The following is a 23,387-nucleotide window of genomic DNA, read 5'->3' as shown; positions in this document are numbered from 1 at the left end:
GTTGACGAGGACGTCGTCCAAGAGGACAACAATAAATGAATGACTGGAGCAGATACACAATTTGTTTTCTGTCTTTGTATGACACTCTTGTGTTCTGCTCTTCTCTGTTCTGTTCTTCTCTGTTCTGCTCTTCTCTGTTCTGTTCTTCTCTGTTCTGTTCTTCTCTGTTCTGTTCTTCTCTGTTCTGTTCTTCTCTGTTCTGTTCTTCTCTGTTCTGTTCTTCTCTGTTCTGTTCTTCTCTGTTCTGTTCTTCTCTGTTCTGTTCTTCTCTGTTCTGCTCTTCTCTGTTCTGTTCTGTTCTTCTCTGTTCTGTTCTTCTCTGTTCTGTTCTTCTCTGTTCTGCTCTTCTCTGTTCTGCTCTTCTCTGTTCTGCTCTTCTCTGTTCTGCTCTTCTCTGTTCTGTTCTTCTCTGTTCTGTTCTTCTCTGTTCTGTTCTTCTCTGTTCTGCTCTTCTCTGTTCTGCTCTTCTCTGTTCTGTTCTTCTCTGTTCTGTTCTTCTCTGTTCTGTTCTTCTCTGTTCTGTTCTTCTCTGTTCTGTTCTTCTCTGTTCTGTTCTTCTCTGTTCTGTTCTTCTCTGTTCTGTTCTTCTCTGTTCTGCTCTTCTCTGTTCTGCTCTTCTCTGTTCTGTTCTTCTCTGTTCTGCTCTTCTCTGTTCTGCTCTTCTCTGTTCTGTTCTTCTCTGTTCTGTTCTTCTCTGTTCTGTTCTTCTCTGTTCTGTTCTTCTCTGTTCTGTTCTTCTCTGTTCTGTTCTTCTCTGTTCTGTTCTTCTCTGTTCTGCTCTTCTCTGTTCTGTTCTTCTCTGTTCTGTTCTTCTATGTTCTGTTCTGTTCTACAGCGTAGCATGTCTCAGTCTACTCCTAGTACTTCTTCTTTCCTTAGACAAAAAAAACAACAGGCTGTTCCAAAGGCAAGACGACAAGCTTCCCAAACCACCGAGGAGAGGAGACAGGGCTTCTTCCTCTTCCTGTCTACCGTCTGAGAGACCAACAGAGCTCTACAAGCCAAGCAGACTTCCATTTGGCCTCTGATCTGTCCCTGTCCACGCACCGTCAGTCTACCATCCCAGGCTATACGCTGTCAAAGCCAGCCAGCCAGCCAGCCAATCTCTGAAGAGAAGAGAAAAAACATTCACATCCAAGATAGCCGCTCAAGTCCCGCCCCCATCACCACCCCTTCATGTAGATCCCAGCGTGTCGAGCTGGAACACGTTGTGATTGGTTGGCGTGGTGAAAAACAGTTGGTCATTGGTGGAGGAGGAACGGTTGTCACACGGGCTATTGAGCCCCAATGTTCTCTCAAAGTCCAAGAGCTGACCCATGAAGTTAAAGTTGGGTGAGATGTTGGACTTCTTCTGTTTCACAAAGTCGTACGCGTCGTTGAGCGACAGGTTGAGCTTCTGCATCAGGTAGGCCACGGTTACCGTTACCGAGCGACTGATCCCTGCCAGGCAGTGCACCAGGATACCACACTTTTTGGAACGAGCTTCGTCTGGAGGAGGAAAGATAAGAGATACAGATTAGTTTTATGTGTTTGAGACGCAACACAATTTACAGCTACACCAAGTCCACCTCTCTGGAGTTTATAATGAGGGAACAGCTCCACCAACTCCACCTCTCTGGAGTTTATAATGAGGGAACAGCTACACCAACTCCACCTCTCTGGTCTCTGGAGTTTATAATGAGGGAACAGCTACACCAACTCCACCTCTCTGGTCTCTGGAGTTTATAATGAGGGAACAGCTACACCAACTCCACCTCTCTGGTCTCTGGAGTTTATAATGAGGGAACAGCTACACCAACTCCACCTCTCTGGAGTTTATAATGAGGAAACAGCTACACCAACTCCACCTCTCTGGTCTCTGGAGTTTATAATGAGGGAACAGCTACACCAACTCCACCTCTCTGGAGTTTATAATGAGGGAACAGCTACACCAACTCCACCTCTCTGGAGTTTATAATGAGGGAACAGCTACACCAACTCCACCTCTCTGGAGTTTATAATGAGGGAACAGCTACACCAACTCCACCTCTCTGGAGTTTATAATGAGGGAACAGCTACACCAACTCCACCTCTCTGGAGTTTATAATGAGGGAACAGCTACACCAACTCCACCTCTCTGGAGTTTATAATGAGGGAACAGCTACACCAACTCCACCTCTCTGGAGTTTATAATGAGGGAACAGCTCCACCAACTCTACCTCTCTGGAGTTTATAATGAGGGAACAGCTCCACCAACTCCACCTCTCAGGAGTTTATAATGAGGGAACAGCTCCACCAACTCCACCTCTCTGGAGTTTATAATGAGGGAACAGCTACACCAACTCCACCTCTCTGGAGTTTATAATGAGGGAACAGCTCCACCAACTCCACCTCTCTGGAGTTTATAATGAGGGAACAGCTCCACCAACTCCACCTCTCTGGAGTTTATAATGAGGGAACAGCTACACCAACTCCACCTCTCTGGTGTCAGAGAAACCAAAAAGTTGAGACATCTGTGTCATTGTGTTGTGTGACAAAACGGAACATTTTAGAGAGGCCTTTTATTGTCCCCAGCACAAGGTGCACCTGTGTAATGATGATGCTGTTTAATCAGCTTCTTGATATGCCACACCTGTCAGGTGGATGGATTATCTTGGCAAAAGTGAAATGCTCACTAACTGAGATGTAAACACATTGATGCACTAAATTTGAGAGAAATAAGCCAGGTCTAATCACCCAACATCAGTGCCCGACCTCACTAATGCTCTTGCGGCTGAATGGAAGCAAGTCCCCGCAGCAATGTTCCAACATCTAGTAGAAAGCCGTCCCAGAAGAGTGGAGGCTGTTATAGCAGCAATGTTCCAACATCTAGTGGAAAGCCTTCCCAGAAGAGTGGAGGCTGTTATAGCAGCAATGTTCCAACATCTAGTGGAAAGCCTTCCCAGAAGAGTGGAGGCTGTTATAGCAGCAATGTTCCAACATCTAGTGGAAAGCCTTCCCAGAAGAGTGGAGGCTGTTATAGCAGCAATGTTCCAACATCTAGTGGAAAGCCTTCCCAGAAGAGTGGAGGCTGTTATAGCAGCAATGTTCCAACATCTAGTGGAAAGCCTTCCCAGAAGAGTGGAGGCTGTTATAGCAGCAATGTTCCAACATCTAGTGGAAAGCCTTCCTAGGAGAGTGGAGGCTGTTATAGCAGCAAAGGAGGGGACCAGCTCCATATTAATGCCCACGATTTTGGAATGAGCTGTTGGATGAGCACTTTTGGTCATGTAGTGTATTTCCCTAAAAGTTGAGGAGCAAACCCTGCTACCACCATTCTGGAGATCGACCAAGACCCTGAAATACTTCCTGACTCGATCCTTTCACGTCATAGTGTATCGACCAAGACCCTGAAATACTTCCTGACTCGATCCTTTCACGTCATAGTGTATCGACCAAGACCCTGAAATACTTCCTGACTCGATCCTTTCACGTCATAGTGTATCGACCAAGACCCTTAAATACTTCCTGACTCGATCCTTTCACGTCATAGTGTACCGACCAAGACCCGTAAATACTTCCTGACTCGATCCTTTCACGTCATAGTGTACCGACCAAGACCCTGAAATACTTCCTGACTCTGACTCGATCCTTTCACGTCATAGTGTATCGACCAAGACCCGTAAATACTTCCTGACTCGATCCTTTCACGTCATAGTGTATCGACCAAGACCCGTAAATACTTCCTGACTCGATCCTTTCACGTCATAGTGTACCGACCAAGACCCGTAAATACTTCCTGACTCTGACTCGATCCTTTCACGTCATAGTGTATCAACCAAGACCCTTAAATACTTCCTGACTCGATCCTTTCACGTCATAGTGTACCGACCAAGACCCGTAAATACTTCCTGACTCGATCCTTTCACGTCATAGTGTATCAACCAAGACCCTGAAATACTTCCTGACTCGATCCTTTCACGTCATAGTGTATCGACCAAGACCCTTAAATACTTCCTGACTCTGACTCGATCCTTTCACGTCATAGTGTATCAACCAAGACCCGTAAATACTTCCTGACTCTGACTCGATCCTTTCACGTCATAGTGTACCGACCAAGACCCTTAAATACTTCCTGACTCGATCCTTTCACGTCACAGTGTATCGACCAAGACCCGTAAATACTTCCTGACTCGATCCTTTCACGTCATAGTGTATTTCTTAAATATGGCACTTTCAAAACAAACAAGGCATCGGACATTCCAGAGCCAAACAACTCCACATTCCCATGAAGCTGAAGAGGGGAAAACCCTGGATATTCCTTGGGGATGGGAGGAGGTACGTCTAGTAGACTGATTACTGAAATACTGAAACTAAAGTCAAATCGTCTGGTCTGAAATACAGAAACTACCGTCAAATCGTCTGGTCTGAAATACAGAAACTAACGTCAAATCGTCTGGTCTGAAATACTGAAACTAAAGTCAAATCGTCTGATCTGTAATACTGAAAATCTAATCTCAAATACTGAAACTAACAACAAATAATCTGATGTTAAATACTGAAAGTCTGATCTCAAATACTGAAACTAAAAACAAATAATCTGATGTGAAATACTGAAAGTCTGATCTGAAATACTGAAAGTCTGATCTGAAATACTGAAACTAAAAACAAATAATCTGATGTGAAATACTGAAATAGTCTGATCTGAAATGCTGAAATGTACTATGAAATTGCACATAACAACTCCAAGCAAAGCTCTCTGTTATTATCCCTTGTGTATAGTCGTGACTCAACTGTCGTGACTAACCAGTAGTCCTACACTGTGCAGTGGGATTCTCAACAGTCAAGAAAATCTTCTTGGGTTTTCTATTGATACTGCGAATACGAGGTGAAAACGAGTCTATATTGGTAGACATTGTGTTGTGCCTCTGAGTAAGTGAAGAGAAACTCTCTGAAAAGAGTGCTAATACAGGCATCTCAAACAGCACCCTATTCCCTATATAGTACACTACTTTAGACCAGGGCCCTATATAGTGCACTACTTTAGACCTGGGCCCTATTCCCTATATAGTGCACTACTTTAGACCAGAGCCCTATTCCCTATATAGTACACTACTTTAGACCAGGGCCCTATTCCCTATATAGTGCACTACTTTAGACCAGAGCCCCATAGGTAATAGGATACAATTTGGGACACATCCCAGGTGTGACCATGAATGGGGAAGGAGGATATTAATAAACCTGTCTTGGATATGGTGTAGGCTTCCAAAGGCTTTTCTCTCCTGCTACATGTCACTGACTTCATTTCTCTCCTGCTATATGTCACTGTGACTTCATTTCTCTCCTGTTATATGTCACTGTGACTTCATTTCTCTCCTGCTATATGTCACTGTGACTTCATTTCTCTCCTGCTATATGTCACTGTGACTTCATTTCTCTCCTGCTATATGTCACTGTGACTTCATTTCTCTCCTGCTATATGTCACTGTGACTTCATTTCTCTCCTGCTATATGTCACTGTGACTTAATTCCTCTCCTGCTATATGTCACTGTGACTTCATTTCTCTCCTGCTACATGTCACTGTGACTTCATTTCTCTCCTGCTATATGTCACTGTGACTTCATTTCTCTCCTGCTATATGTCACTGTGACTTCATTTCTCTCCTGCAAGATGTCACTGTGACTTCATTTCTCTCCTGCTACATGTCACTGTGACTTCATTTCTCTCCTGCTACATGTCACTGTGACTTCATTTCTCTCCTGCTACATGTCACTGTGACTTCATTTCTCTCCTGCTACATGTCACTGTGACTTCATTTCTCTCCTGCTACATGTCACTGTGACTTCATTTCTCTCCTGCTATATGTCACTGTGACTTCATTTCTCTCCTGCTATATGTCACTGTGACTTCATTTCTCTCCTGCTATATGTCACTGTGACTTCATTTTTCTCCTGCTACATGTCACTGTGACTTCATTTCTCTCCTGCTATATGTCACTGTGACTTCATTTCTCTCCTGCTATATGTCACTGTGACTTCATTTCTCTCCTGCTATATGTCACTGTGACTTCATTTCTCTCCTGCTATATGTCACTGTGACTTCATTTCTCTCCTGCTACATGTCACTGTGACTTCATTTCTCTCCTGCTACATGTCACTGTGACTTCATTTATTTCACGTTGAGTTTTATATATTTATTTATTTATTATTTATATTTATTTATCAAGTTCACAATAGAAATGATTGTTGTTGTAACCCAGTTGTTCTTAATGAAGAGATATGGACCCCGACAAATAACAAGGAGATCCATAAAGGTCGTGCAGCTTCATAAAGCCTTCATAAAGCCTTCATAAAGCCTTCATAAACACCACATAAACGTGTTACAAATCATCTACAAACGTATGTCATGCTTTATAAAGGTTTCATAAATGTGGAATAACCGTGTGATATAACTTACTGTGACAAACCTGTGCTTTATAAAAGGGTGACATAAGCATCGCTTAGTAAAGGCCTCATTTATAAACCCTGTCATTCATCTTGGTAGAGCAATGACAGGATATTGAATTCAACTCGCGGAACCAACCAGAAGTAGGATTGCACAACCTCTTTCCATCTTGGGTGCATAGTCAATATTGGACCTGACCTCAACTTCCCCCACAATGCTGTGCTGCAGGGTGACACATACTCTAAAGTGCAGGAAAGGAAGGCCCAGAGTTCCCTCTGCTGCAGAGGATAAGTTCATTAGAGTTTATCAGCCTCAGAAATTGTAGCCCCAAAAAATGCTTCAGAGAGTTCAAGTAACAGACACATCTCAACATCCAACTGTTCAGAGGAGACTGCATGAATCAGGCCTTCGTGGTCGAATTGCTGCAAAGTAACCACTACTAAAGGAGACCAATAATAAGAAGAGACTTGCTTGGGCCAAGAAACACATGCAATGGACATTAGACCGGTGGAAATCTGTCCTTCGGTCTGATGAGTCCAAATTTGAGATTTTTGGTTCCAACCGCCGTGTCTTTCTGAGACGCAGAGCTGGTGAACGGATGATCTCCGCATGTGTGGTTCCCACCGTGAAGCATGGAGGAGGAGGTGTGATGGTGCTTTGCTGGTGACACTGTCTGTGATTTATTTAGAATTCAAGGCACACTTAACCAGCATGGCTAGCATAGCATTATGCAGCGATATGCCATCCCATCTGGTTTCACTTAGTGCGACTATCAATTGTTTTTCAACAGGACAATGACCCAGCACACCTCCAGGCAGTGTACGGGCTATTTGACCCCAAGAAGGAGAGTGATGGAGTGCTGCATCAGATGACCTGGCCTCCACCCAATTGAGATGGCTTGGGATGAGTTGGACTGCAGAGTGAACGAAAAGCAGCCAAGTGCTCAGCATTTGTGGGAACTCCTTAAAAACGGTTGGAAAAGTATTCCAGGTGAATCTGGTTGAGAGAATGCCAAGAGCTTGCAAAGCGGTCAATAAGGCAAAGGGTGACTACTTTGAAGAATCTCAAATATAAAATATATTTAGATTTGTTTAATATTTTCTGGTTACTACATGATTCCATATGTGTTATTTCATAGTTTTGATGTCTTCACTATTATTCTACAATGTAGACAATAGTAAACATAAAGAAAAACCCTGGAATGAGTAGGTGTGTCCAAACTTTTGACTGGTACTGTATAAGCCTGGGACATCAACCATTCTAAGTTGGCCTTAGTGGGAGTGACCATAGAATTCTATAGGAGTGACCTCACTGAGGAAAGTATTTGTCATCATCACTATTAACACAGTTAAAAAGTCATAATTATGGTTAAACCATTTCCAAAATGTATCTTCTTAAAATGTGATTTTAACCCTTAACATAAAAGCCAAGTTTTTATTTTATTTTTTTCACACTTTTTCTCCCCAATTTCGTGATATCCAATTGGTAGTTACAGTCTTGTCCCATCGCTGCAACTCCCGTACGGACTCGGGAGAGGCCAAGATCGAGAGCCATGCGTCCTCCGAAAACACGACCCTGCCAAGCCGCGCTGCTTCTTGACACACTGCTTCGCTTAACGCGGAAGCCAGCCGCACCAATGTGCTGGAGGAAACACCGTACACCTGGCTACCGTGTCAGCGTCCATGTTCACGGCCCGGCCCGCCACAAGGAGTTGCTAGAGCGATGGGACAAGGATGTCCCGGCCAACCAAACCCTCCCATAACCTGGACGACGCCTGGGCCAATTGTGCGCCGCCTCATCGGTCTCCCGGTCGCGGCCGGCTGCGACACAGCCTGGGATTGAACCAGGGTCTGTAGTGACGCCTCCAGCAATGCGATGCAGTGCCTTAGACCGCTGTGCCACTCGGGAGGCCCCATAAAGCCTAAGCATTGGTCCACCAGACCTTCATTTGGGTGGAAGTGTCTGGGAATGAGATTCGTTGTCATGTGACTAACATGACTTCACATTAGAGCGTATTCCAACCCTTCACCACAACAGGTCACCCTTTATAAAGCACATGTTTATATCATATTTGACATAGTGGCTTACGTCACATTTGACCTTGGTGATTATGTCACAGTTCTGCCACATTCATGAACCCTTTATAAAACCATGACATATGGTTATAGATGCTTTGTAACACATTTATGTAGTGCTTATGAAGGCTTTATGAAGGCTTTATAACATGAACGTCATTTAAAGCGGGACCGATTAATACCAGTAATTCACATAACTATAAGGCTAATTTGGGGAATAATGTCTGTCAAGTAATGTATGAGATTGGAGCCTTGATGAGATTACGTTCTGTACATTCAGCCTTCTTGAGGTTTTAATCTTCTGACTGAAGACTAGCAGCCATGTCAGACAACCACATTACAGAAATGGAATAAGGTAACGGAATAAGGTAATAGAATAAGGTAATGTGATAAGGTAATGGATAAGGCAATGGAATAATGTAACGGAATAAGGTAACGGAATAAGGTAATGGAATAAGGTAATGGAATACAGTAATGGGATACAGTAATGGGATAAGGTAATGGAATAAGGTAATGGAATAAGGTAATGTGATAAGGTAATGGATAAGGCAATGGAATAATGTAACGGAATAAGGTAACGGAATAAGGTAATGGAATAAGGTAATTGAATACAGTAATGGGATAAGGTAATGAAATAAGGTAATGAAATAAGGTAATGGAATAAGGTAATGGAATAAGGTAATGGAATAAGGTAACGGAATAAGGTAATGGAATAAGGTAACGGGATAAGGAATGGAATAAGGTAATGGGATAATGTGATGGGATAATGTGATGGAATAAGGTAACGGAATAAGGTAATGTGATAAGGTAATGTATAAGGCAATGGAATAATGTAACGGAATAAGGTAATGGAATAAGGTAATGTAATAAGGTAACGGGATAAGGTAATGGAATAAGGTAATGGGATAATGTGATGGGATAATGCGATGGAATAAGGTAATGGGATAAGGTAACGGAATAAGGTAATGTGATAAGGTAATGGAATAATGTAATGTAATAAGGTAATGGAATAAGGTAACGGGATAAGGTAATGTAATAAGGTAACGGGATAAGGTAATGTAATAAGGTAACGGGATAAGGTAATGAAATAAGGTAATGTAATAAGGTAATGGGATAAGGTAATGGAATAAGGTAATGGAATAAGGTAACGGGATAAGGTAATGGAATAAGGTAACGGGAGAAGGTAATGGAATAAGGTAACGGAATAAGGTAATGGAATAAGGTAACGGGATAAGGAATGGAATAAGGTAATGGGATAATGTGATGGGATAATGTGATGGAATAAGGTAACGGGATAAGGTAACGGAATAAAGTAATGGGATAAGGTAATGGAATAATGTAATGTAATAAGGTAATGGAATAAGTTAATGGAATAAGGTAACGGAATAAGGTAATGTGATAAGGTAATGGATAAGGCAATGGAATAATGTAACGGAATAAGGTAATGGAATAAGGTAATGTAATAAGGTAACGGGATAAGGTAATGGGATAATGTGATGGGATAATGCGATGGAATAAGGTAACGGGATAAGGTAATGGAATAAGGTAATGGGATAAGGTAATGGAATAATGTAATGTAATAAGGTAATGTAATAAGGTAACGGGATAAGGTAATGTAATAAGGTAACGGAATAAGGTAATGGAATAAGGTAATGTAATAAGGTAATGGGATAAGGTAATGGAATAAGGTAATGGAATAAGGTAACGGGATAAGGTAATGGAATAAGGTAACGGGAGAAGGTAATGGAATAAGGTAACGGAATAAGGTAATGGAATAAGGTAACGGAATAAGGTAATGGAATAAGGTAACGGGAGAAGGTAATGGAATAAGGTAATGTAATAAGGTAATGGAATAGACGTGTGGACTCTTAGACAACATTAGCAAGAGGTCTTTGCCATCTCTGTGTTGCAGTAGACGAAGAAGCTGGAAGTCTTCACCATGCATCAACCAAACAACCCTCTGGGTGCAGTGGAGGATAACATCCATCATTAAAAACAGAGTCTTCACCATGCATCAACCAAACAACCCTCTGGGTGCAGTGGAGGATAACATCCATCATTAAAAACAGAGTCTTCACCATGCTTCAACCAAACAACCCTCTGGGTGCAGTGGAGGATAACATCCATCATTAAAAACAGAGTCTTCACCATGCATCAACCAAACAACCCTCTGGGTGCAGTGGAGGATAACATCCATCATTAAAAACAGAGTCTTCACCATGCATCAACCAAACAACCCTCTGGGTGCAGTGGAGGATAACATCCATCATTAAAAACAGAGTCTTCACCATGCATCAACCAAACAACCCTCTGGGTGCAGTGGAGGATAACATCCATCATTAAAAACAGAGTCTTCACCATGCATCAACCAAACAACCCTCTGGGTGCAGTGGAGGATAACATCCATCATTAAAAACAGAGTCTTCACCATGCATCAACCAAACAACCCTCTGGGTGCAGTGGAGGATAACATCCATCATTAAAAACAGAGTCTTCACCATGCATCAACCAAACAACCCTCTGGGTGCAGTGGAGGATAACATCCATCATTAAAAACAGAGTCTTCACCATGCATCAACCAAACAACCCTCTGGGTGCAGTGGAGGATAACATCCATCATTAAAAACAGAGTCTTCACCATGCATCAACCAAACAACCCTCTGGGTGCAGTGGAGGATAACATCCATCATTAAAAACAGAGTCTTCACCATGCATCAACCAAACAACCCTCTGGGTGCAGTGGAGGATAACATCCATCATTAAAAACAGAGTCTTCACCATGCATCAACCAAACAACCCTCTGGGTGCAGTGGAGGATAACATCCATCATTAAAAACAGAGTCTTCACCATGCATCAACCAAACAACCCTCTGGGTGCAGTGGAGGATAACATCCATCATTAAAAACAGAGTCTTCACCATGCATCAACCAAACAACCCTCTGGGTGCAGTGGAGGATAACATCCATCATTAAAAACAGAGTCTTCACCATGCTTCAACCAAACAACCCTCTGGGTGCAGTGGAGGATAACATCCATCATTAAAAACAGAGTCTTCACCATGCATCAACCAAACAACCCTCTGGGTGCAGTGGAGGATAACATCCATCATTAAAAACAGAGTCTTCACCATGCATCAACCAAACAACCCTCTGGGTGCAGTGGAGGATAACATCCATCATTAAAAACAGAGTCTTCACCATGCTTCAACCAAACAACCCTCTGGGTGCAGTGGAGGATAACATCCATCATTAAAAACAGAGTCTTCACCATGCTTCAACCAAACAACCCTCTGGGTGCAGTGGAGGATAACATCCATCATTAAAAACAGAGTCTTCACCATGCATCAACCAAACAACCCTCTGGGTGCAGTGGAGGATAACATCCATCATTAAAAACAGAGTCTTCACCATGCATCAACCAAACAACCCTCTGGGTGCAGTGGAGGATAACATCCATCATTAAAAAGAGAGTCTTCTCCATGCTTCTCAAGATGACCTGGCCTACTTCATTCACAGTGGTTCTCAACATGACCTGGCCTACTTCATTCACAGATTCCCTTCTGTAGTATAATGAGTGTGCTAGAAACCTGTAGGCCAAGTTCATTAAAAGGCCCACTGTGATTTGATAATAATATAATCCCGCAAGTGACTCAGATCAAGTCATGACTCTTTCATGGTGTGAAATGAGGCGTGTAGCAGGAAATACCACAAACCGCTCAGAAGACATAAATCAACTCAAGAGTTGAATATTGTTCCTTGGAGTGTGAAGCAACGTTTTGTTCCTTGGAGGGTGAAGCAACGTTTTATTCCTTGGAGGGTGAAGCAACGTTTTGTTCCTTGGAGGGTGAAGCAACGTTTTATTCCTTGGAGTGTGAAGCAACGTTTTGTTCCTTGGAGGGTAAAGCAACGTTTTGTTCCTTGGAGGGTGAAGCAACGTTTTGTTCCTTGGAGGGTGAAGCAACGTTTTGTTCCTTGGAGGGTAAAGCAACGTTTTGTTCCTTGGAGGGTGAAGCAACGTTTTGTTCCTTGGAGGGTAAAGCAACGTTTTGTTCCTTGGAGGGTGAAGCAACGTTTTGTTCCTTGGAGGGTAAAGCAACGTTTTGTTCCTTGGAGGGTGAAGCAACGTTTTGTTCCTTGGAGGGTAAAGCAACGTTTTGTTCCTTGGAGGGTGAAGCAACGTTTTGTTCCTTGGAGGGTAAAGCAACGTTTTGTTCCTTGGAGGGTAAAGCAACGTTTTGTTCCTTGGAGGGTGAAGCAACGTTTTGTTCCTTGGAGGGTAAAGCAACGTTTTGTTCCTTGGAGGGTAAAGCAACGTTTTGTTCCTTGGAGGGTAAAGCAACGTTTTGTTCCTTGGAGGGTAAAGCAACGTTTTGTTCCTTGGAGGGTAAAGCAACGTTTTGTTCCTTGGAGGGTAAAGCAACGTTTTGTTCCTTGGAGGGTGAAGCAACGTTTTGTTCCTTGGAGGGTAAAGCAACGTTTTGTTCCTTGGAGGGTAAAGCAACGTTTTGTTCCTTGGAGGGTAAAGCAACGTTTTGTTCCTTGGAGGGTGAAGCAACGTTTTGTTCCTTGGAGGGTAAAGCAACGTTTTGTTCCTTGGAGGGTAAAGCAACGTTTTGTTCCTTGGAGTGTGAAGCAACGTTTTGTTCCTTGGAGGGTAAAGCAACGTTTTGTTCCTTGGAGGGTAAAGCAACGTTTTGTTCCTTGGAGGGTAAAGCAACGTTTTGTTCCTTGGAGGGTAAAGCAACGTTTTGTTCCTTGGAGGGTGAAGCAACGTTTTGTTCCTTGGAGGGTGAAGCAACGTTTTGTTCCTTGGAGGGTAAAGCAACGTTTTGTTCCTTGGAGGGTAAAGCAACGTTTTGTTCCTTGGAGTGTAAAGTAACGTTTTGTTCCTTGGAGGGTGAAGCAACGTTTTGTTCCTTGGAGGGTAAAGCAACGTTTTGTTCCTTGGAGGGTAAAGCAACGTTTTGTTCCTTGGAGGGTAAAGCAACGTTTTGTTCCTTGGAGTGTGAAGCAACGTTTTGTTCCTTGGAGGGTAAAGCAACGTTTTGTTCCTTGGAGTGTAAAGTAACGTTTTGTTCCTTGGAGGGTAAAGCAACGTTTTGTTCCTTGGAGGGTAAAGCAACGTTTTGTTCCTTGGAGGGTAAAGCAACATTTTGTTCCTTGGAGGGTAAAGCAACGTTTTGTTGCATCTGAGATAGGGCTAGTTAGCTTAAGTTGCTGACTAATAAATCTATATTATATGTTTTGAGTATGTACTTATCAATCTATATGTTTTAAGCAATAAGATTTATACTATTTGTTTAAGGCAATAACACCCGTTATTGTACTTGTTATTGTAGCCCAGCGAAAGGTTTCTAGTTCGAATCCCCAAGCTGACTAGGTGAAGAATCAGTTGATGTGCCTTTGAGCAAGGCACTTAATCCTAATTGCTCTTGTAAATTAGTCTGGATAAGAGCGTCTGCTAAATGACTAAGATTTTTATATATACGTATATATTAATAAATGTAGAAATGTATATGTTTTAAGCAAAAATATTTTTTTATTGTACTTATAAATCAAATCAAATAAGCAATAAGACAGCTTGTTTGACTCATCCTTCAATAGATATGAGGCACAATAAACGTTTGATTAATCTATTGATGCCTAATTTAGTGTTATATTAATAGTTATATAACCTGAATGTTGGTGAAATGACAGTTAGCACACACAGGCCCTACAGTTCATGCAGCTTTAGCCTTCTGATCTTAGAGTTCTGATCATGGCATTCTGAACACGTCATGCGTCTACACCTACATTACATGTGTCTACTGTGTCCACAGTGTTTCCTGATTCCCTTTTCCAGCTCTATATTCAAATACCAGTGTCTATTCTATAAACGGTGGTATAGGCAAAATATGACAATAACACCACAACTGATGGCAGTAGCTAACTAGCCAGCTAACTACAGTAGCTAACTAGCCAGCTAACTACTGCAACTAGCTAGCCAGCTAACTACTGTAACTAGCTAGCCAGCTAACTACTGTAACTAGCTAGCCAGCTAACTACTGTAACTAACTAGCCAGCTAACTACTGTAACTAACTAGCCAGCTAACTACTGTAACTAACTAGCCAGCTAACGACTGCAACTAACTAGCCAACTAACTACTGTAACTAACTAGCCAGCTAACTACTGCAACGAACTAGCCAGCTAACTAATGTAACTAACTAGCCAGCTAACTACTGCAACTAACTAGCCAGCTAACGACGAACTAACTACTGCAACTAACTAGCCAGCTAACTACTGCAACTAACTAGCCAGCTAACTACTGTAACTAACTAGCCAGCTAACTACTGTAGTTAACTAGCCAGCTAACGACTGCAACTAACTAGCCAGCTAACTACTGTAACTAACTAGCCAGCTGACTACTGTAGTTAACTAGCCAGCAAGCAATACTAAAGGGATTGGAAAACGTTGTTAGCATAACTCTAGCCAAACAAAACATATTTTTATAAATATTATCTAACTGGATAGCATTTATGAGGCCAGCAAACACTGAGGCAAAAGACTGAGGAGTAATCCACACACAACGCCTCTTGAAGAGGTCAGGTAGATCTGAACACAATCAGACCACAGTGGCTTTTGTGCATCTAGAAAAGTATTTTCAATGCGATTTTTTTTTGTATTCTGATAGCAGAAGTCACATGTAAGTGTCAAGTTTAGACACGACCATGGTTCTCTGATGAATCAAATATGAGATGGGTTCATGAGATGTTACGAAAACGAACATCCCAAAACAAGACTTTAAAATAGTGTAAACTCACATCTGATCTGTAAAAGACAGTAAACTCCAACTGATCTGTAAAAGACTGTAAACTCCAACTGATCTGTAAAAGACAGTAAACTCCAACTGATCTGTAAAAGACTGTAATCTCCAACTGATCTGTAAAAGACTGTAAACTCCAACTGATCCGTAAAAGACTGTAAACTCCAACTGATCCGTAAAAGACTGTAATCTCCAACTGATCTGTAAAAGACTGTAATCTCCAACTGATCTGTAAAAGACTGTAAACTCCAACTGATCTGTAAAAGACTGTAAACTCCAACTGATCTGTAAAAGACTGTAATCTCCAACTGATCTGTAAAAGACTGTAAACTCCAACTGATCTGTAAAAGACTGTAAAATCCAACTGATCTGTAAAAGACTGTAAACTCCAACTGATCTGTAAAAGACTGTAAACTCCAACTGATCTGTAAAAGACTGTAAACTCCAACTGATCTGTAAAAGACTGTAAACTCCAACTGATCTGTAAAAGACAGTAAACTCCAACTGATCTGTAAAAGACTGTAAACTCCAACTGATTTGTAAAAGATTCTCGTTGGCTGGCCCTCGCTTCATATTCGTTGCCAAACCCACTGGCTCCAGGTCATCTATAAGTCTTTGCTAGGTAAAGCCCCACCTTATCTCAGCTCACTGGTCACCCACACGTAGCACGCGCTCCAGCAGGTATATCTCACTGGTCATCCCCAAAATGCCAACTCCTCCTTTGGCCGCTTTTCCTTCCAGTCCTCTAATGCCAATGTCTGGAACGAATTGCAAAAATCACTGAAGCTGGAGTCTTATATCTCCCTCACTAACTTAAAGCATCAGCTGTCAGAGCAGCTTACCGATCATTGCACCTGTACATAGCACTTCTGTAAATAGCCCACCCAACTACCTCATCCCCATATTGTTATTTATATATTTTTTTGCTCCTTTGCACCCCAGTATCTCTACTAGCACATTTATCTTCTGCACATCCTATCACTCCAGTGTTTAATTGCTGAATTGTAATTATTTCACCACTATGGCCTATTTACATTTACATTTTTTTGCCTTACCTCCCTAATCTTACTTCATTTGCACACACTGTATATAGACTTTTCTATTGTATTATTGACTGTACGTTTGTTTATTCCATGTGTAACTCTGTGTTGTTTGTGTCGCAGTGCTTTGCTTTATCTTGGCCAGGTCACAGTTGTAAATGAGAACTTGTTCTCAACTGGCCTACCTGGTTAAATAAAGGTGAAATATTTTTTTTAATTAAATAAGACAGTAAACTGATTTGTAAAAGACAGTGAATTCGAACTGATCTGTGAAAGACTGTAAACGCCATATGATCTGTAAAAGACAGTAAACTCCAATTGATCTGTAAACTGACTGTAAACTCCAATTGATCTGTAAACTGACTGTAAACTGACTATAAACTCCAACTGATCTGTAAAAGACTGTAAACTCCAACTGTTCTGTAAACTGACTGTAAACTCCAACTGATCTGTAAAAGACTGTAAACTCCAACTGATCTGTAAACTGACTGTAAACTCCAACTGATCTGTAAAAGACTGTAAACTCCAACTGATCTGTAAACTGACTGTAAACTCAAACTGATCTGTAAACTGACTGTAAACTCCAACTGATCTGTAAAAGACCGTAAACTCCAACTGATCTGTAAAAGCATCCAAATGAGACCGCTTATACTCACCAATGAAAGAAATGGCCTCTGGGAAAAACTGCGAGAGATTTTGGCTCCAGTGATCGGAGATGGGGATCTGTTTGTACTTGAAGTCTCCGTCATGTTCAAACATGTTGGGCAGGTTGGGCGTGACGTTGAGGATGTACTTGATGTTGTACTTCCCCAGGACGTCTAGGTTGGTGGAGTCTTTGGCACAGCCCAGGTAGAGGTACGGTAAGATCTGGACCGGGAAGGCAGGCTGGTTGTTGGGAAGTGGGCTGCCCTCGGACTCGGTGGCGCTGACCGGTTCCCTGTCCGATGACTCCCCATCAGAACAGTCAGAGCTGATCCTCAGCCCGCCCAGACCCAGGACGGAGGCCGGCGGGGAGCTGCTGGGGCAGGAACAGTCCAGGTTGGTCTCACAGTGCTCTGGGTACTCGGTCTGGAACTTGTTGAAGCCACCTGGAAACAACAACAGAGACTAATTAGAATTTAATAGAATATAGTAGAGTAAAATAGAATATAACTACTGTCCTGGAAACAACAACAATACATAGATGGATCAGAATCCAAATATAAGAATGGAATAGAGAAGAATATAGTAGAATAGAACAGAATATAGTAGAATAGAACAGAATATAGTAGAATAGAACAGAATATAGTAGAATAGAGAAGAATATAGTAGAATAGAGAAGAATATAGTAGAATAGAGAAGAATATAGTAGAATAGAGAAGAATATAGTAGAATAGAGAAGAATATAGTAGAATAGAGAAGAATATAGTAGAATAGAGAAGAATATAGTAGAATAGAACAGAATATAGTAGAATAGAACAGAATATAGTAGAATAGAGAAGAATATAGTAGAATAGAGAAGAATATAGTAGAATAGAACAGAATAGAATAGAGAAGAATATAGTAGAATAGAGAAGAATATAGTAGAATAGAGAAGAATATAGTAGAATAGAACAGAATATAGTAGAATAGAGAAGAATATAGTAGAATAGAGAAGAATATAGTAGAATAGAGAAGAATATAGTAGAATAGAGAAGAATATAATAGAATAGAACAGAATATAGTAGAATAGAATAAAGTAGAATAGAATAGAACAGAATAGAGTAGAATATAATAGAGTAGAACAGAATAGTAGAATAGAATAAAGTAGAATATAATAGAGTAGAACAGAATATAGTAGAATAGAATAAAGTAGAATATAATAGAGTAGAATATAATAGATTAGAACAGAATAGAGTAGAACGGAGTCGAATAGAATAGAGTAGAATATAGTAGAATCGAGTATTATAGAAAAGAGTGGAGTAGAATAGAGTAGAATAGAATACAGTAGAATCTAATAGAATATAGTATAATAGAATACAGTAGAGTGTAATAGAAAAGAGTAGAAACAAATAGAACCCCTGAAAACATGATGGGTCAGAATCACAATATGAGAAAGATTGTGCGACATGTTGTCATTTCACCTGTACAAAAAGTACAATACAGAGAATTTAAATTTGGAGCATAGTACACAACTTTATTGTCCAATGTGAAAGTCATCTCTGAGTGATGAAAGGTTGTGTAAACTTTTCATTTCATCTTCTCTATCAGTACTGAGATTTGAGATGTTGTTGTCATGTTGTGTTGCTACCCTGTTGTTGTCATGTTGTGTTGCTACCATGTTGTTGTCATGTTGTGTTGCTACCCTGTTGTTGTCATGTTGTGTTGCTACCATGTTGTTGTCATGTTGTGTTGCTACCATGTTGTTGTCATGTTGTGTTGCTACCATGTTGTGTTGCTACCATGTTGTTGTCATGTTGTGTTGCTACCATGTTGTGTCATGTTGTGTTGCTACCATGTTGTTGTCATGTTGTGTTGCTACCATGTTGTGTTGCTACCATGTTGTTGTCATGTTGTGTTGCTACCATGTTGTTGTCATGTTGTGTTGCTACCATGTTGTGTTGCTACCATGTTGTTGTCATGTTGTGTTGCTACCCTGTTGTTGTCATGTTGTGTTGCTACCATGTTGTTGTCATGTTGTGTTGCTACCATGTTGTGTTGCTACCATGTTGTTGTCATGTTGTGTTGCTACCATGTTGTTGTCATGTTGTGTTGCTACCATGTTATGTTGCTACCATGTTGTTGTCATGTTGTGTTGCTACCATGCTTTGTTGTCATGTGTTGCCGCCCTGCTATGTTGTTATCTTAGGTCTCTCTTTATGTAGTGTTGTGTTGTCTCTCTTGTCGTGATGTATGTTTTGTCCTATATTTATATTTTATTTATTTGTATTTTTTTAATCCCAAGCCCCCGTCCCCGCAGGAGGCCTTTTGCCTTTTGCTAGGCCGTCATTGAAAATAAGATTTTGTTCTTAACTGACTTGCCTAGTTAAATAAAGGTTAAATAAAAAATGTGTGTGTGTGTGTGTACATAGCATAAAGCTATTCAAATTGGTGAAATAAAAATACACTATGCCAACTCAAACAACCATATACGATGTATATGTGCCAGACAGGAACAGGATATGGGCCTACTTCCTATTTTACCTGGTAAAATAAATGTATACTGATATGTTATCATATTACATGATGACTCCTTGCTGTCCCCAGTCCACCTGGCCTTGCTGCTGTTCCAGTTTCAACTGTTCTGCCTGCGGCTATGGAACCCTGACCTGTCCACCGGACGTGCTACCTCTCCCAGACCTGCTGTTTTCAACTCTCTAGAGACCGCAGGAGCGGTAGAGATACTCTTAATGATCGGCTATGAAAAGCCAACTGACATTTACTCCTGAGGTGCTGACTTGCTACACCCTCGATAACTACTGTGATTATTATTATTTGACCATGCTGGTCATTTATGAACATTTGAACATCTTGGCCATGTTCTGTTATAATCTCCACCCGGCACAGCCAGAAGAGGACTGGCCACCCCTCATAGCCTGGTTCCTCTCTACGTTTCTTCCTAGGTTTTGGCCTTTCTAGGGAGTTTTTCCTATCCACCGTGCTTCTACACCTGCATTGCTTGCTGTTTGGGGTTTTAGGCTGGGTTTCTGTACAGCACTTTGAGATATCAGCTGATGTAAGAAGGGCTATATAAATACATTTGATTTGATTTACATCCTATAACACAATAAGAAACCCATCTCATACACTAATGTTTTGTTAATGTGAATACTGAACATCCCATGTTTCCTCTCCTTCAATAAAAATGCTGAACATTGTTGTTGTTGTTGCCTGTGCTACAGACAGCTGTAAGATCCGCTAATATAGGACTAGTAAAGGCCTAGTGCATTACTTTTGTGAAAAAATACGTTTTCCTGCGGCTATGTGTACAGTAGTTTACCGCTGATCTGATCTAAGGAGACATCTAAGTGACATAAAGTGTTATGGGTGGACTTTTTGTGAATGACAGATGACAGTGAGCCTCAAACATGTAGGCCTATGGAATATTTCCCACAACTATTACAATTTTCATAGTGACAAGATAAGCCAATAATGGCCTATGGGTCAGGATTGTAATGATTCTGTAATATTATTGTAATGAAACAGGCAGGGAGCAGGTCTCGAACCGTCGACCTTCTAACCCGGAGTCCAGCGCGCTATCGACTGTGCCGCAAAAGCATGCTCGATAGCCTACGGTAGCAGGATTGGTTATGTGTCCACTCGCCACTGCAGAAATATGTATTCGATGTTTATGTATTCCAATTGGTTGGTTGAATTTACATATCAATAAGGGGTTATGCCATTGGTTATGCTTGCAGATAGGGGGAGCTCGTGAACGTCAATTCTTCAGTCTGATATTTCTATGCAAGCGGTAAGGTCGCATTCTGAAATACCATATTCTATTTTCATATTTACAATGTGTAAGAGTTCACTGTGTACATGTCCTGGTGTGTATATATGTGTACGGTACCTGTTAGATATTGGGGGACATCCTGGGATGTGCTTTTGGATGTTATCGCTGTAAGAGGGAGTTAGCTAGCATGCTCTGATTGTAATTGTCAAATTAGCTCCCTGCTAATTCAGTTATTTCCATACTAACGGAAGAAACACGAATTTACAGCCATCAACATACTGGTGTCCTGCTAATGTACTTCCTTGTGTCTATCGTCAGGTACTTACATGTATTTTATTTTTGTACAGTTTTGGTCATTGTTGTGATGTTTGATTATAACACATTCAAGCGACGAATCCCGAGTCTACAGCCATCAACATACTGTTGTCCTGCACATCTAATGTGCTTCCTGGTGTTTATCGTCAGAATAAACACCAGTCAACTGGGGCCGCTGGCTGGACAGTCCTTTCTTTAAAGTCAACAAGGCAAGAGAGTTATACAAAGTACATTCACATCTGTTACGCTGTTGCTGAGACATGTGTTACATTAACAGCTAGCCTCAGCAACACGGTGTAGAAGTGGTTCCTGAATATCAGACAAGTGAATCTGAAACATGTTTGGAATATTTTCCTCAAGTACTATTATTTTCCTATACACATGAGATAAGACATGAATAGGCCTATGGCAAGAATGGTGTTGATTGTGTGGTATAAATAATAGGTTTTTATATAGCCTAGACTAGTTTTAGACAGTACACAGAGAAGAAATAGTTTCTGTTCTGTTCATTCATGAAATGCACGTCTTTTCCTGAAGAACCACTTGACAACATGGCGGAGCCATTTTAGAACATTAATTGAAAACATATTTGTTTTGGCCAACATTCTTTCAAAGTTAAAACCATTAAATATTTAATATAACATATTTAACTCTATTAGATTAACAATCGAAAATGGGGTTGAAACGCGATGCTTTCTTACTACTGTCACGGTGTGGGAAATACGCGAATATTTGACAATAGAATAAGTTATTTTCACGACTGCTTATTATTTATAGGCTTTCGTGAAGGGGAATTAAACATCGAGATAAATATTATTGGTTTCATTATCTTGAAGCACTTGAGGAAAATATAAGCTTATATATATATTTTTTTTTTACATATTACATAGGAACCGTGGCTGCCTTCCGTTGACTTTTCATTGAGACAAAAACATATTTTGCAACTTTAATATGATACAGAATAGAAGCAAATAGCCACTCCATAGTCGATAGTAACATTGTAGCGAGACGAGCAGAAACCTAGTTGTGTTCCGCTGCCTTGAATTAGCTACAATGTAACTTTGCGCCATAGTCCATTTGTGTAACTGGTTCATTAGACGAGTAGTCTAGCTAGTCTCCAAACTCGGACACGTAGTGAATAGAATATAAATTGCGCTATAAATCGATTTGTTTTTGTAGTTGTTGACAAGTAACCTTAGTCTTTAGACGTTGAAAATGTACTAGGAAACATAAAATAAAATAATACGAGAACATTACAAAAAAAAATCAAAAAGATCGAAGAAGTTAATTCTCACCTTCCAGGTAGAAAGCCTTACAACCTTCATCTCGGAGCTTTTGCAACAACAAGCCGAGAACGGAGCTCGCCACCCCGGTCTCCTGCCAGTCCGTAGTGGCCTCGTCATAGAGAAGAACCATGTCTGTCTTGCACCGCTTCACGAATTTCTCCTTATCCTCGTTGTTGGGGATGATGGACCGGATCGGTAGATTCCCCTTCTTCAGTCTCCGCAGCATCAAACCGGGGATCGTCAGGTTGATGGCCGACTCAATGTGCGACGATTCGTAAAGCTCGTGAGATCGGCAGTCCAGCAGCAGTAGTGAGCTCACCCCGAGCCCGGACTCCAGTTCTTCTTGAAGCCATTCCACACTTTTACTCGACATAATCTCTGTCACGTCCCGGGAACCGTTCCAAAGATTAATTTTCATTAGGGAAATGTGGAGATGACTCTTTGCAGTAACATGAGGGGGGAAATACAAAAACACGGCGCTAAACTTCTACTGCTTTGGTAAAGGACAGAACCGAGTCCGCTCTGATCACTTTCGTCCACCGATACAGCAGCACCGCTGCTCGCCAAGGCTGGTAGACGGAATGAACACACCACCAGGCTTGAACACATTAACGATATGTTATTTCAGTCCGTTGGCTAGAAATTATGCTGGGTTAATTCAGATGCGGTCGACGTCCATTTAACACTGCGGTCTTTTACGCAGTCCTTTAATGAAAATGACCTATATCGCGTTATTATATAAATCTAATGAAAATGTGGATTCCGGATGAATCGCAGCTATAGCGCATGTTTTAAACATGTTTGCTATTCTACCGCCTCCAATGTTTCATTTCCAGTAACCGCTGTGACAAGCAGGCTGAACTAAAAGGGGCTTGCAGACAGTAGGCATGTCACTGTAGAAGGCGGAGCTGGGAAACAGTTAAGGACGTAGCATACAGCATGGGAAAGGTTTTTACTTTCAGACATCATATCTCTCTCACCAACTTGGACAGCAACAAATGGCCTAAAATAATACACTGATAATTCATTCAACCTTGTCGGATTCCTAGGGGTC

The 23,387-nt window shown here is 41.2% G+C and overlaps 1 protein-coding gene across 1 annotated transcript; it reads right to left on the bottom strand.

Annotated features, from left to right (window-relative positions):
* Positions 1-665: 665 nt before the first annotated feature.
* LOC139536479 (dual specificity protein phosphatase 7-like) lies at positions 666-22,898 on the bottom strand. Its single transcript, XM_071337035.1, has 3 exons — positions 22,343-22,898; positions 16,978-17,409; positions 666-1,488 (listed from the first exon to the last, which is right to left on the bottom strand). Exons 1-3 carry the CDS (start codon positions 22,749-22,751, stop codon positions 1,175-1,177), a joined length of 1,155 nt encoding a protein of 384 aa, XP_071193136.1. The 5' UTR covers positions 22,752-22,898; the 3' UTR covers positions 666-1,174.
* Between the last annotated feature and the right edge of the window lie 489 nt (positions 22,899-23,387).

The sequence above is a fragment of the Salvelinus alpinus genome, chromosome 12 (assembly GCF_045679555.1).
Source record: "Salvelinus alpinus chromosome 12, SLU_Salpinus.1, whole genome shotgun sequence".
Lineage (NCBI taxonomy): Eukaryota > Metazoa > Chordata > Actinopteri > Salmoniformes > Salmonidae > Salvelinus > Salvelinus alpinus.
The sequence above is the reverse complement of the archived record's forward strand: the minus strand, read 5'-3'. Positions and strand labels throughout refer to the sequence as shown.